The 13,361-nt window shown below is 36.3% G+C and overlaps 1 protein-coding gene across 1 annotated transcript in view; it reads right to left on the bottom strand.

Moving 5' to 3' along the window:
- The window catches only part of CSMD3 (CUB and Sushi multiple domains 3), a 1,213,223-nt gene that overhangs the window by 75,531 nt on the left and 1,124,331 nt on the right, over positions 1 to 13,361 (bottom strand). The window contains exons 58-59 of the mRNA XM_063451130.1: positions 11,142 to 11,315; positions 3,071 to 3,253 (exon numbers count right to left, since the gene is read on the bottom strand). Of these exons, the coding sequence (XP_063307200.1) occupies positions 3,071 to 3,253; positions 11,142 to 11,315 (357 nt within the window). The remainder of the gene's footprint in view (positions 1 to 3,070; positions 3,254 to 11,141; positions 11,316 to 13,361) is intronic.

Raw genomic sequence — 13,361 nt, 5'->3', positions numbered from 1 at the left:
AAGAAATACACTTTAACTGAAAATTAGGACTTTTTCCAACTTTAGCCTACAATTTATCTATGGTGAAATCATTACAATGCTGTGTTTTGCTGCATAATAACCTAGAGGTTTAGTCACTATTCAATTAACTGCGGTGAATAAGAAAACACATTGTAACCTTTAGTCAACAATAGTAAAAGAGCTCAATTATTTTTGCCCGTGTTTTTCCATTTTGTTTTTTGTTCACAACAATCTGATGTTTACTGACCAAAAAAATATTTTATAACAAGATCACAAATTACAAAAGCACATATAATGGTAGAACTATAGTGGTATATATATATTTAATTCTTAAGCTCACAAATAATAATTGAAAAAATGACTTAAAAATCAGGGAAATTATATAATATTTCAACGAGGGAGATGCTATGTGGACTGGGGAACGTATTATCTAGAGATACTTTATGATATTCAGAAATGTTGAGTACATGAAACAGCAACATCAATATAACATTTAATATCTGGGGTAACAGCTTCTTAATCCAATGAGAGATCTGAAATTCTGGGGTGAGAAAGGAATTTTAATTTGTTTGTTACCCAATTGGAAAGCACTTCAAACTGGGTTTTGGCCTTCTTTTGAATAAACAGCAAAAACAGATGTGGGAAAGGCTGATCCTGATGGACACAATACCTTTTTTCAGCCTATATATTACTATGATATGATGGCTCAGGTACACAATACTAATTTTATAGACATTATTGTTTTAAAAGATTGAACTTGATCTTTAAAGCATTATTATTAACATGGATTCCACTTGAAATAGGTAGAGCAAATTGAAACCATTTTTAAAAAGTCTTTATCCCTCTGTTCTAGAAGTAGCCGTGCAACTGTTTTCTGGGCTTATGTTAAAAGCAGGTGTGAAAAGCAAGCAGCCTTGTTAGAGAGGAGATTAAAATCTGCCTGAAAGAGAAAAGTTCACAACAACATGAACAAGTAGTTGTTCACGGAGTAGGCTTCTAAAATAAATGCTGCTATTAAATAGTAGTTCCATCCAAGGATTATTTACTTTGGAATTTTTCACTTTGAAATAACATACTCTGAGATATTTGTTTTTCAGTATAATTGCTTATACATATATTTTGTTCCATCTGTTTCACAGGGGACATTAAGAAATACCATACGAACTGGTATAGAATAGAGATATGTAAAAGAAAGTTACGCCTAAACCATGTTTCATTTAGACAATGCTATAAAGCTATACAGAGTATAAAATATTGCAATAACAAACATAATAGAAGGAACTAGACTGCAATAACAAATATATAAAAAAGGAATAGGAATAGTGTAACAATGCCACATTGTTCCACCCAAAAAAAAACACTTTTAGAGTGATGAAAAAAAGTATTCGATTCCCTGCTGATTTTGAACAGTTGCCCACTGACAAAGAAATGACCAGTCTATAATTTTAATGGTAGGTGTATTTTAACAGAGACAGAATAACAAAACAAAAAAAAGTTCAGAAAAAAACGCATGTCAAAAAAGTAATACTGTATTGCATGTAACTTAAACTCAATGCTATGAAGTATAAAATAAATATCACTGGTCCTCAAGACTCCAACTGCAGTCACCTTCGTCGAGTTCTAGTGTATGTAGGTAGTATGTGGAGTCAGTGGCTTGAAATTGGGTCTGTTAGTTAACAGAGACAGAGGGATCAGGAACCCTCTGGCCTTATAGTATTCCTGAGATCTGGATGGATTGGCAACTTCTCTTTCCAGTATTATTTAGTGAGAGGAATTGGGGGACACTTCATTCAAAGAGTCATGAGGTAGAGATAATTCATCTCAACAAACATAATATATAAATATTCCTGTCCCCCTGAATGTAGAGTGAAGGAATAGGGAAGGACACTCACAGAGTCACCCCTGTTTATTTAAAGATAATTAATAGGTTTTCATAAAAACGTGTGATAGAACCAATTAGTTCTCTCTTGAAGAATCATCTCTCTCTTATTAATTTTTGGGATATTCTTAACCTCAGCATGTAGTATGTTCTGTGTTTCTTAAACTTCCAGCATTATAGAACTGAGTAGTGCATCTGCAGTAGTGGTACACCTAAAGTAGATGTAACAAAAATAGATAAAAACTTTCACATATCATGCCTATGGGCATTTTTAAAGAATCAAACAAGCCACAGAATGCATAAATAATATATATATATGTGCATAATGCTTACACAAAGTATTATTGCTGGAACCAAGGGAAAACCAGGGGTCCGGGGCACATGCCTTCCCAAGATTCCAGGAAACCCCAAAAACCCAGGCTGGCAGCAAGGGCTAACTGAGGCATGATTCCTACTATATACCAAAATACCTGTTTGTTTGTGCTAGGATCACCAGTTGTTAAGCCTCCTACATGTACAGGGTATATGAGGCATTTAACTGATTTGTCAGGCAGGGATCAGGGCATCAGTGTCAGGTGTGTCCATATTTAAAAAAAATTGACAAAATCTGGCAGTTCCCCTCTTGAGTTTGGTCTGTGGATCTCAGTATGTGTAAACATAGAGATAACTACACCAATAATTATTGTTACCTAGACAGGTGCTATTAAATGTGGAAGAATGAACGGGTCTGGAATTTACACCCATCACCCATTTGTTGAAAAAAAATGTGGTTAAAATGTAATTGGCGCAAAAGCAATGGCCAGTTGCACCATGTGTGCACAAATAGGATAAAAGAGAGTCAAGTGCCAAGACATTAGTGCCCAGACATTATCATTTCTGCTCTTCAGATATCTCATGGAATTCTATTAAACTGTTCATTTCCAGCACAGGGGATATACAAAAAGCAACACCTTACAGACATATGTTTATATTGGCCCATATTTTGTATTTTGATCAGATCTTTAATATTCTGGTGACATGCACATGTTTATTAATAATTATCACTATTTTCCAATTGAGTGATATCGTGCTCCCATTTTAACCCCTTAAGGACACATGACATGTGTGACATGTCATGATTCCCTTTTATTCTAGAAGTTTGGTCCTTAAGGGGTTAAAGCCATTCCACGTTATTGGTGTTCATTAATTTACCTTTACATTCAGGCTGTCTTCCGGTCCATGATCCATTGCTTAAACATGTTCTGTCCTCAGAGCCATGAAGTATGTATCCAGGTTCACAGCTAAATCTTAGTGTGCTTTTCGTTTTGAATTGTGTACCTTCCCTAGATCCATGTGAGGGTATCCCAGGATCTCCACATGATCCCACTGTGTCACCTTAAAGATAATAGGAAACATATTACCGAAAATTCACTAGGATATCTATAGACATGATAAACTGAAAAAAATGTATTATGATGAATAAATCCTACCACAAAAAAAGCAACAACAAAAAAAAACAGATAAATATATGTGTTCTCACTAAAGACTCACAAAATGTATTTTGCATAGAAATGAAATAATTTTATTTCTTTAGTTATTTTGTATCATAACATATTAAAATATAGAAAAAAAAGAAAGCTATGACAGAGGACACTACATAATTGGTTTAACCATTTTATATTTTACTTTTTCTTAATGCATTATATTTTATAAAGGCGGTGAATGCAACATGGATAAATCCTTTTTTTATCTGCCGAAATAAGGAATGCCAGAGAATTGTCAGCCAATCCAATAGCTTTAATGTGATGGCTAGCACTTACTTACGCGAATTTTGCTTCCTACATTTTATTTTATGCACTATTAATGCTAAACTATATTTGTATGCATATCAACATCTATTTTATGATGATAGTGATTTGTATCACATTTTAATTAATGTAAAATTCCTTTATATTTTACTAATTAAGAACAACTTACTCTGATTATTTACAACTGCCTATTAAGCCACAGTAAGCCTCGAACTAAAAATAAGAATTAGTGATCTCAAGCATTATTTTGCCACTATATCTATATTTATATATATATAGATAATTAAAAAAAGCCTTGCAAAATGTACACTTTTAGGTGCTAATAAGTGAAGTATACATGAAAACACACTGTGATATGCAAAAGTGAGTTTCAAACAGCATCAGTAGTGTTTTTTGTAACTTCGTATGTGCTATTATTATTATTATTATTATTATATTATGTTTGTTTCCCACACGTGTTGCCTAGCAACAATTTTTTTTATAATAATTAATAAAAGAACAATGCAGCATAGGTTATACATCAAACATACTTTAGTCAAGTTTGCAATGGTTTAAGACATTTCTTTATAGTGTTTAATAAAACTCAAAGTTCAGGTAAGGGTTAATAATCAAGTATTACATACATAATAAATAACTCAGGTGCTGTAAAACACATTTAAATGGTTTTTAAATGGTTTTGAATAATTTCCCAAATCAGTAAAAATCTAAACTTAAAAAAACCAAAATACATCTTGATTTATTTCTCATTTATTTACCCATCACTATAACATTAGTTTGTTTACAAGATACAATTTTGAAAGAAATTTAAGGTACTGTGCATTTCACCGATATCAACACAAAAGAAAATACTCTAGCAAGTTGTAGTATTGATCTTGTTTGAGCTGTTTCAAGACTAAGAATTGATTTTATAGCTCTCCTGCCATTTAACTACCTTCAGCGTTTAGCATCATCTGATATCCCATCAGCTGAATGCCCATAAACTTGATAATTAAGGCATGATTCACAATCTCAGATTTTGGTTCATAAGTAAACATTTATCCTAAAAATTAAAAAAAATATTTGCAGGTAAATGTGTAAAAAATAAAATGATAAAATCCATCCATCTATTGTGCATGTCAGAGGGTGACTGGGATTTATAAGATTTGCATTCCTGGATGCTTTCCTTCCTTAAAATTCCTAGTGATGTGCTGGTAGAGAAACACCATTCACCTCCCAACACCTTCCCAAACAGAAAAAAACACTATTTGTGCAAAGGGAGATAAATGACTTGGTAGAGTGACTCCTATGAACCAAAGTAGACCAGTTCATGTGTATCCCGGTGCTTAAACTACATAATGATGTATGTCCAAATGTATTGGTTTGTGTGTATATGTGCCTGTATGTAACTGTTTGTATGTTCACATATGTGTGTCTGTGTGTTGCACTTCATATCTTCAATTTCAGCTTACATCAGAATACAATAATGTAAAATCTTTTTTTAAAGATTTTTTTTAAGATTTTCAACATTTGTTAAAATTTACTGAAGTTAATCGCCTACTCTCCATCTCCTCTCTGTTCAATAGATTATTGCCACTGTTATACTTGTAAATAAATAAAAAAAAGTCATATAACATTTTAAATATCTAATATATTCCACCTACTGTGCTATATGTTAATTATTCCACATGATGATACACATGTTTTTAATCACTATAAAACAGATTAATTCAGTCAGTTATCCATAATATATAACTGTTATGGATAAAAGAACCTTAAACAAAACATGCTTCTGGCCAAACACACAACACTCTATATAGTGTTTGATGATCTGTCGTCAAGTATGATTACACTGCCAGTTATTTTGATATATTGAATGGTCTAAAATAGCTATACTTGTATCCATATGTCCCCTACACTTATTCTGTCTGATTCAGAAACACTTCTCCAGAAAGCTCTCACTCTATGCAAGCAGCATGTTCAACTTTGACCCTCCTCACCCCCCCCCACCCCCCCACCCCTGATCTTACGCTCTATTCCTAAGGAAGCAAATTGTGTAGAATTTTCATTCAGACCAGCAGAACTCTTGGATAATCTTTCAGAAAAAAATAATTTCCTTATTCTTTGTCCATCATTACTACAAGGAAGCAGGCTTGGCATGCTGAAGTTCGTGTACAGAGCAGCACAAATGTGGAATAACCCCCCCCCCCCACCTCCAGAACATGAGAAATTACTATCTCTTGCTATCCCCAAACATTTTAATTCTATAATAACTACCAATAGGTATCTGCATTTATATGTATACAAGGAACTACATTACAATGAAGATGTGCAATGTGGTCCATTGAGAGGTCATGTTTATATCTCCCCGTTTGGACTACAAAATGGTAATGTGACCTGAATTTTCAGTCTGGCCCCTTTTTAATACTCCTCTTATGGTAGCACTATATGTATGTTAAATGAGTATCTTTGTACCTGCAGTGTATTGTTTGTGTAACCACAATCAAAATAAATATCTTTAAACATTGAATTGAATTTGATCTGATATGATATATCACTAAGAAGTTTTAGTTATACATAGGGTATGTCCATTAGAAGGTAAATGCTGATATAGATCAACAATAAAATATTATTATAAAAAATAAGAGTTTTAATTTGATATATATCCCCTCATATCTTTGATATCAGAAGTGTATTGTTTTGCAGGTGAAATGTTCCTTTTAAGCAACTGAATAATAATTATTATTATGCTAAATAAAAATAACAATAATAGCCATGGTTATCTTACTATTTGTCAAGTATCCTGGGGTCTAGAGGTTATTACTACCAAGTATCACGGTAATACACTTTCTTACTTGATCAAAGTACAAAGTTATGACTTTATCTAGCTTGGTTGCTCCATCTAAGTGTTGCTTCTAAGTGTGTGTGTGGTTGGAGATATTCTGGAGAGTTTTACAGAAGCTTCAACTGTCTAAGAGTTGTGCTAAGAGTTTTCTTTTTTACTGTTACAGGTAAGATTCATCTGTAGGAAAAGGTTACTGATTGCACAAGGTTTGATTTCCTGTTGGTAATTATAAGGCATTTGATTTGATTAGGTAGCTACTTGCTATTGATTGCTGTGTAAATTAGCTATTGTTTGCTAATAAGCAGAGGCCTACCCAGGTGTTAAACATTCCTAGTGGGAGGTGATTTTAGGAGTATATAAGGGTAGTTGTCATTAGCTTGGCTAATCTAGCTTGGTTGCTCCATCTAAGTGTTGCTTCTAAGTGTGTGTGTGGTTGGAGATATTCTGGAGAGTGTTGCTTCTAAGTGTGTGTGTGGTTGGAGATATTCTGGAGAGTGTTGCTTCTAAGTGTGTGTCTGGTTGGAGATATTCTGGAGATAAACTGGAGGTAATCTGAGGTATTCAGGAGGATAAATAAAAAGTTAAGTTTTGTTTGATTTAAATTATTCACCTCATTGGAATGGCAGACTTAGTTCAGTGTAATAGTTGCTTTGCATTTGTTTCACGTTCCACTTTTTGGAGGTTTGGTTGTTGTCTAATCTGTAGACAGTTCTCTAACTTGCGGCAGGAGATTGTATTTTTGAAGTCTGAGATTTGTAAATTATCTGGTAAGCAGACTCAAGCTGGAACTGCTGCAAAGCCACTGCCGCAGAGACATACTAGGAATGGCAGATGGATTACTGTAGGATCTGGTAGACTTGGAGTTGTGGATAAAAGGCATATTGCACAGTCTGTTGCTCTACATAATTCATTTTCTGCACTTTCAGAGTGTAGTGGTGTCATGGAGAGAGGCACTGAGGCTAGTGGTGTTGTGCAGAGAGGCACTGAGGCTAGTGGTGTTGTGAAGAGAGGCACTGAGGCTAGTGGTGTTGTGCAGAGAGGCACTGAGGCTAGTGGTGTTGTGAAGAGAGGCACTGAGGCTAGTGGTGTTGTGCAGAGAGGCACTGAGGCTAGTGGTGTTGTGAAGAGAGGCACTGAGGCTAGTGGTGTTGTGAAGAGAGGCACTGAGGCTAGTGGTGTTGTGAAGAGAGGCACTGAGGCTAGTGGTGTTGTGGAGAGAGGCACTGAGGCTAGTGGTGTTGTGGAGAGAGGCACTGAGGCTAGTGGTGTTGTGGAGAGAGGCACTGAGGCTAGTGGTGTTGTGCAGAGAGGCACTGAGGCTAGTGGTGTTGTGCAGAGAGGCTTGGTGAGGACTAATAGAAAGCAGTTGTTGTTGGGGGATTCCATCATAAGAGGTGTGGAGATGGACAATGGTGGTCTTGTGAGGTGTCTTCCTGGAGCTACTGCTCACAGAGACAGGAGGCGTATTTGTAATATTGTTAAGCAAGCAAAGCAGGAAGGGGAATTGGATGTACTTGTCCATTTAGGGACAAATGACTTGGCTTGCAATGAGGTATCAGAGGTTAAGGAAGTTTTTAGTGTTTTTGCCAATGATATACGGCAGGTTGCTTCCACATTGTCATTCTCTGAAGTTCTGCCTGTGCATAACACTCAGAACGACAGGCGGATGCGTATTAGGGACTTTAACTTGTGGCTTGGTGAATGGTGTCGGGAGCAAGGATTTGGCTTTATTGCTCATGGTAGCTCTGTTTGGAATGGAAATAAACTGTACAAAAAAGATGGTTTGCATCTTTCTCAAAAGGGAACAAATGTTCTCAGTGAGCAGTTCAGAGGTTTTGCTAGGATGTATTTAAACTAGGAGGGGGGGGGGCAAAAGGGTGATAAAACATCAATCCAATTGTCCCCCAAAACAAGGACAGAAGGTGCCTGTAGCAAGTGTGTTAAAAAATGATAAGCTTAGAGTAATGTCTACAAATGCTCGCAGTTTAGGGAATAAGATCCATGAACTTGTGGCAATAATGGCAACTGATAGTGTAGATTTAGTCGCTGTTACTGAGACATGGTATAATGAGAAAAATGACTGGGACATAGCAATACCAGGGTACTCTTTATATAGAAAAGACAGGGAAGGCAAAAAAGGGGGAGGGGTGGCCCTGTATGTAAAGGATAGCATAAAATCTAGCCTAATAAAGGTTAGTGAGGCGAACATAGAGTCCGTTTGGGTTACGTTAGAATTTGGTAATCACACAGTAACTCGTGTAGGTGTGATTTATAGGCCCCCAGGACAAATTGCAGAATTAGATAATCTACTAGTTGAAAAAATAGCTAAAATGACAATGAAGGGGGAAGTTATCATCATGGGTGACTTTAATCTTCCTGATGTGAATTGGAAAACAGAAATAGCTACTTGTGCCAGGAGCACACATATTCTAAACTCCCTACTGGGATTGTCTCTAAAACAAATCGTTGAGGAGCCAACTCGTAAAGAGGCCATACTAGATTTAGTGTTAACAAATGGAGATTTGGTATCAGATATTACTGTAGGTGAAAGTTTAGGATCCAGTGATCATCAGTCAGTGTGGTTTAATATAAGAACAGTGTCTGAGTCACACCACACAAAAACAAAAGTTTTAGACTTTACAAAAACAGACTTTTCTAAAATTAGAATATGTGTAAAGGAGTCATTATCAGACTGGAGCAATTTAAATGGAGTCCAAAAGAAATGGGATTATTTAAAAGTTGCACTACTGAAGGCAACAGAAAATTGCATTAGGCTTGTCAGTAAAAGCAAAAAATTCAAGAAACCACTGTGGTACTCCGCAGATGTGGCCAAAATAGTAAAAAACAAAAAGTTAGCATTTAGTAATTATAAAAAAACCCAGAGTGAGGAAGACAGAATGACCTATAAGATTAGGCAGAAAGAGGCTAAGCAAGTTATAAGAGCTTCCAAATCACACACAGAAGAGAAAATAGCACCGTCAGTAAAAAAGGAGACAAAACTTTTTTTAGATACATAAATGAGAAAAGAAAAGTAAAACAAGGATTTGTTAGATTAAAAACAAAAGAAGGAAGGTATGTAGATGAGGATAAAAGTCTAGCAGACTGCCTCAATGAATATTTTTGTTCGGTATTTACAGCTGAAAATGAAGGAAAGGGACCTCTGTTAAAAAAAAAAGGATAAATGAGTCATTTATTACACATGAGTTTACAGAGGAAGAGGTTCTATTTCAACTGTCAAAAGTAAAGACAAATAAGTCAATGGGACCTGATGGAATACACCCAAAGCTATTAAAAGAGACCTCACTTGGAGTACTGTACACAGTACTGGAGACCATATCTTCAGAAGGATATTGATACCTTAGAGAGAGTTCAAAGAAGGGCTACTAAACTGGTTCATGGATTGCAGGATAAAACTTACCAGGAAAGGTTAAAGGATCTTAACATGTATAGCTTGGAGGAAAGACGAGACAGGGGGGATATGATAGAAACATTTAAATACATAAAGGGAATCAACACAGTAAAGGAGGAGACTATATTTAAAAGAAGAAAAACTACCACAACAAGAGGACATAGTCTTAAATTAGAGGGACAAAGGTTTAAAAATAATATCAGGAAGTATTACTTTACTGAGAGGGTAGTGGATGCATGGAATAGCCTTCCAGCTGAAGTGGTAGAGGTTAACACAGTAAAGGAGTTTAAGCATGCGTGGGATAGGCATAAGGCTATCCTAACTATAAGATAAGGCCAGGGACTAATGAAAGTATTTAGAAAACTGGGCAGAATAGATGGGCCGAATGGTTCTTATCTGCCGTCACATTCTATGTTTCTATGTTTCTATCTGTTTTACGACGGTTCGACGGTTCGCACTTACGACCAACTTTATAGCATGGGTATTCAAAGGATTCCCCACGTTAGAGAGCTGGTCTATAGCATAGACTAGAGGAATTCCCTGCTCTGGTGCGTATGTCTATGTTCAGGTAAATTTCACTGTACATAGACAAGTGCACAAGAGCAGGGAAACCCCTCTAATCTATGTTTGGGGAAATTTCACTGAACATAGAAAAATTCAACCAGAGCAGGGAATCAATCTAATCTATGTTCGGGAAATGTTCCCCAAACATAGTTTTGAGGGATACCCGCTCTGCTGCACGTGTCTATGTTCGGGGAAATTTCCTGCACGCATCCTCACTCACCGACCAATTTGTTTTATGACTGTGTCGTAAGAACGGAACCTGGTCGGTAAGTGAGGAGTAGCTGTACATAACTTCATGTAATATAGCTATTGTAATATTTTTTTAATTATTTACTTTTTTCATTTACATGTTTGCAAATAATACATTTTACTATGGTAAAACCTCTAAAATGTAGATTTATGAAGGTTTTATAAACATATGTGATTAATATGCCATAGAACAATTTTATCACTAATACAGAAATATAGCTGGAATAAACAGAAAAACAAACTAGGTAGCACCTAATATAATTACTGGTTTAAGTTCAGCAATGTTTTCACGTATAATACATGTAAGATATAATAAACATGCATTAGTAATAATAGTTTCTAGCTAATATGTTGATGATTACTTTTTTTAACATACTTAAGAACTATGTTATCTGGATTTATAGTGAATATAATGTGTTTTTCTTTGTTTACCTGAACAGTGAGGTAAAGATCCGCTCCATTGTCCATTTAACTGACAGGTCCTCGTAGAATGGCCTAATAAGGTTCTCCTTCCAGTGCAAGAATAATGAACTGAAGATCCAAATGTAAACTTTTCTCCTGAGATAATTGCATTCGGAGGAACTCCAGGATGGCCACAGTCAATCACTGGAAAACAAAGATGACAAGTTTAATTCCAAAATCCACTGTGCTAGGATTTAGATTTTATTATTTTTGTTTTAAATATCGTGGCATGCTATCTATTTGCTAGTTACATTGCAAAGGGACAGGCCTTTGAAAATGTGATGTTTTAAATACATATTAGTAGTTAATTTAATAGCATTATGCCGTCTAATAATTGCAGGCATTAATAAGAAATGCAATATAAATTTGAATTTATTTAGGTTTTCTCAAGAACTATAAAGCTACATTAATTGGGTTATTCACTAAAGTACAAATGGCCCTGTACTGAACAAGTACAAAATGACCTGGCTCTTTCTAGGGCCTTTTGGACTCCAAAATCCGAACATTGTTCAACCTATTTAACCCCTTAAGGACCAAATAAAAGGGAATCATGACATGTCACACATGTCATGTGTCCTTAAGGGGTTAAAGGACCACTATAGTGCCAGGAAAACAAACTTGTTTTCCTGCCTTTATCCAGCACTGGGCTCCTTCGGCGCTGGTGACCTCTCCTCCCCCTCTGACGTCGGCTCCCAAGTGGAGCTGAATGCGCATGCGGGGTCAGAGCCGTACACGCATTAAAAATGCCATGTTTTCACAGCCACTATGTTTACAGCTGCAGGGTTAAAACTAGAGGGACCTTGCACCCAGACCACTTGTTTGAGCTGAAGTTGTCTGGGTGCCTATATTGGTCCTTTAACAATGTCCTGATATTGCAATTCAGACATCAAATGGGCTCTTGCTAGCCAGCTGCCACATTAAAAAGTAACTAAATAAAAAGGCCTGTGAGAGATCATAAGACACCAATATTGCTATTAGAGAGCTTTTAAAGCACTCATATCCAGGCTATAGAGAGGGCCTGATTAACATAGGGTCTAATGCAGCTGTAACTCCAGACCATGAAATAGTCCTATTAATTTAAATAAAATCTCCTGTAATTGCTTTGCGCAGAGGGAATTAAGTATGGGAACTTAGGATGGATGAAGGGGAGAAAAATGTGTATGGGCTGACTGACTGTGAATTAAGATAAATCTAACTTTGCGCACTGTACAAATGCTCTTTTTGTTTCGGCCTCTGTACGGTGTGGCATGTCCTCTTTCTGCTACATTTACTACATTCACCTTTTTTTCTGTCCCAGGCTGCAATTCAGGAGCTTCTGCCATGTGAGTGGACATGTGAGTTTTGGAGGACACCAGGGAACTGTCCGCAGAAAGTGTACAGCGAGCTCTTCTATAGATGCGTTTACACCAAGCTCAGGGCACTGAAGTAACTTCGCATAGTCCACCCATTGTTGACTGGCCTGCATGATTGGCAGGCTGACCTTTTAATTCATCATGCAGGCCTATCCCCTTTTGGGCAGGTCTGTCTCTTTTGGCAGTGCCAGTGATGTGATGCACTGGCCCACCTCATTTTATGCCACCACGGATGTCCTGCTTTACAGGACACCAATGTTGGGGGCTATGGATTTGGTTGAAGATGAAAGCATAGAGTGAATGTATTCTTATGAATGCATTCCCTCCGTCACCACGCCCACCACTTGGGAGGTATGACTATATAGTGTGTTTTGTTGATAAGATTCTGTAATTAGGCCCATCATAATTGTCAGCACCAGGCTCAACGAGCTCTTAATCAGGCCCTGGATATAGGGAATATTTAATGGGCTCCCATAACTCCACTCCACATATGGTAAAGAAAGGGGTAAAGGCCTTTAAAGATGTGATTTTTTTTTTTACTGGCTTATTTGGATTTACAGTGTTATAGCAGCAAACAGATGTTTTTCTACTTGTAGATCTAGTGTACCACTTGCACAACATGTTTTTTATCTGCATCACGCAAGCTGCCCAATTATATTGGAAATAAAACATAATCCTGAAAGTGGTGAGTCATACTTGTAAGTCAGCTCATAAGCTATGGTAGTAATGATCACATTTTTTTCTGACTTTTAAAATAAAATCTTGTTTTAGATAAAACTAGTAAATCAATCTGTTTTTTATTTAGCCTTTGCATCACTTTATTTGTCAATTTAAGTCA

Source organism: Pelobates fuscus, chromosome 4 (assembly GCF_036172605.1).
Source record: "Pelobates fuscus isolate aPelFus1 chromosome 4, aPelFus1.pri, whole genome shotgun sequence".
Taxonomy (NCBI): Eukaryota; Metazoa; Chordata; class Amphibia; order Anura; family Pelobatidae; genus Pelobates; species Pelobates fuscus.
This window is presented reverse-complemented; position numbering and strand designations above follow the sequence as displayed.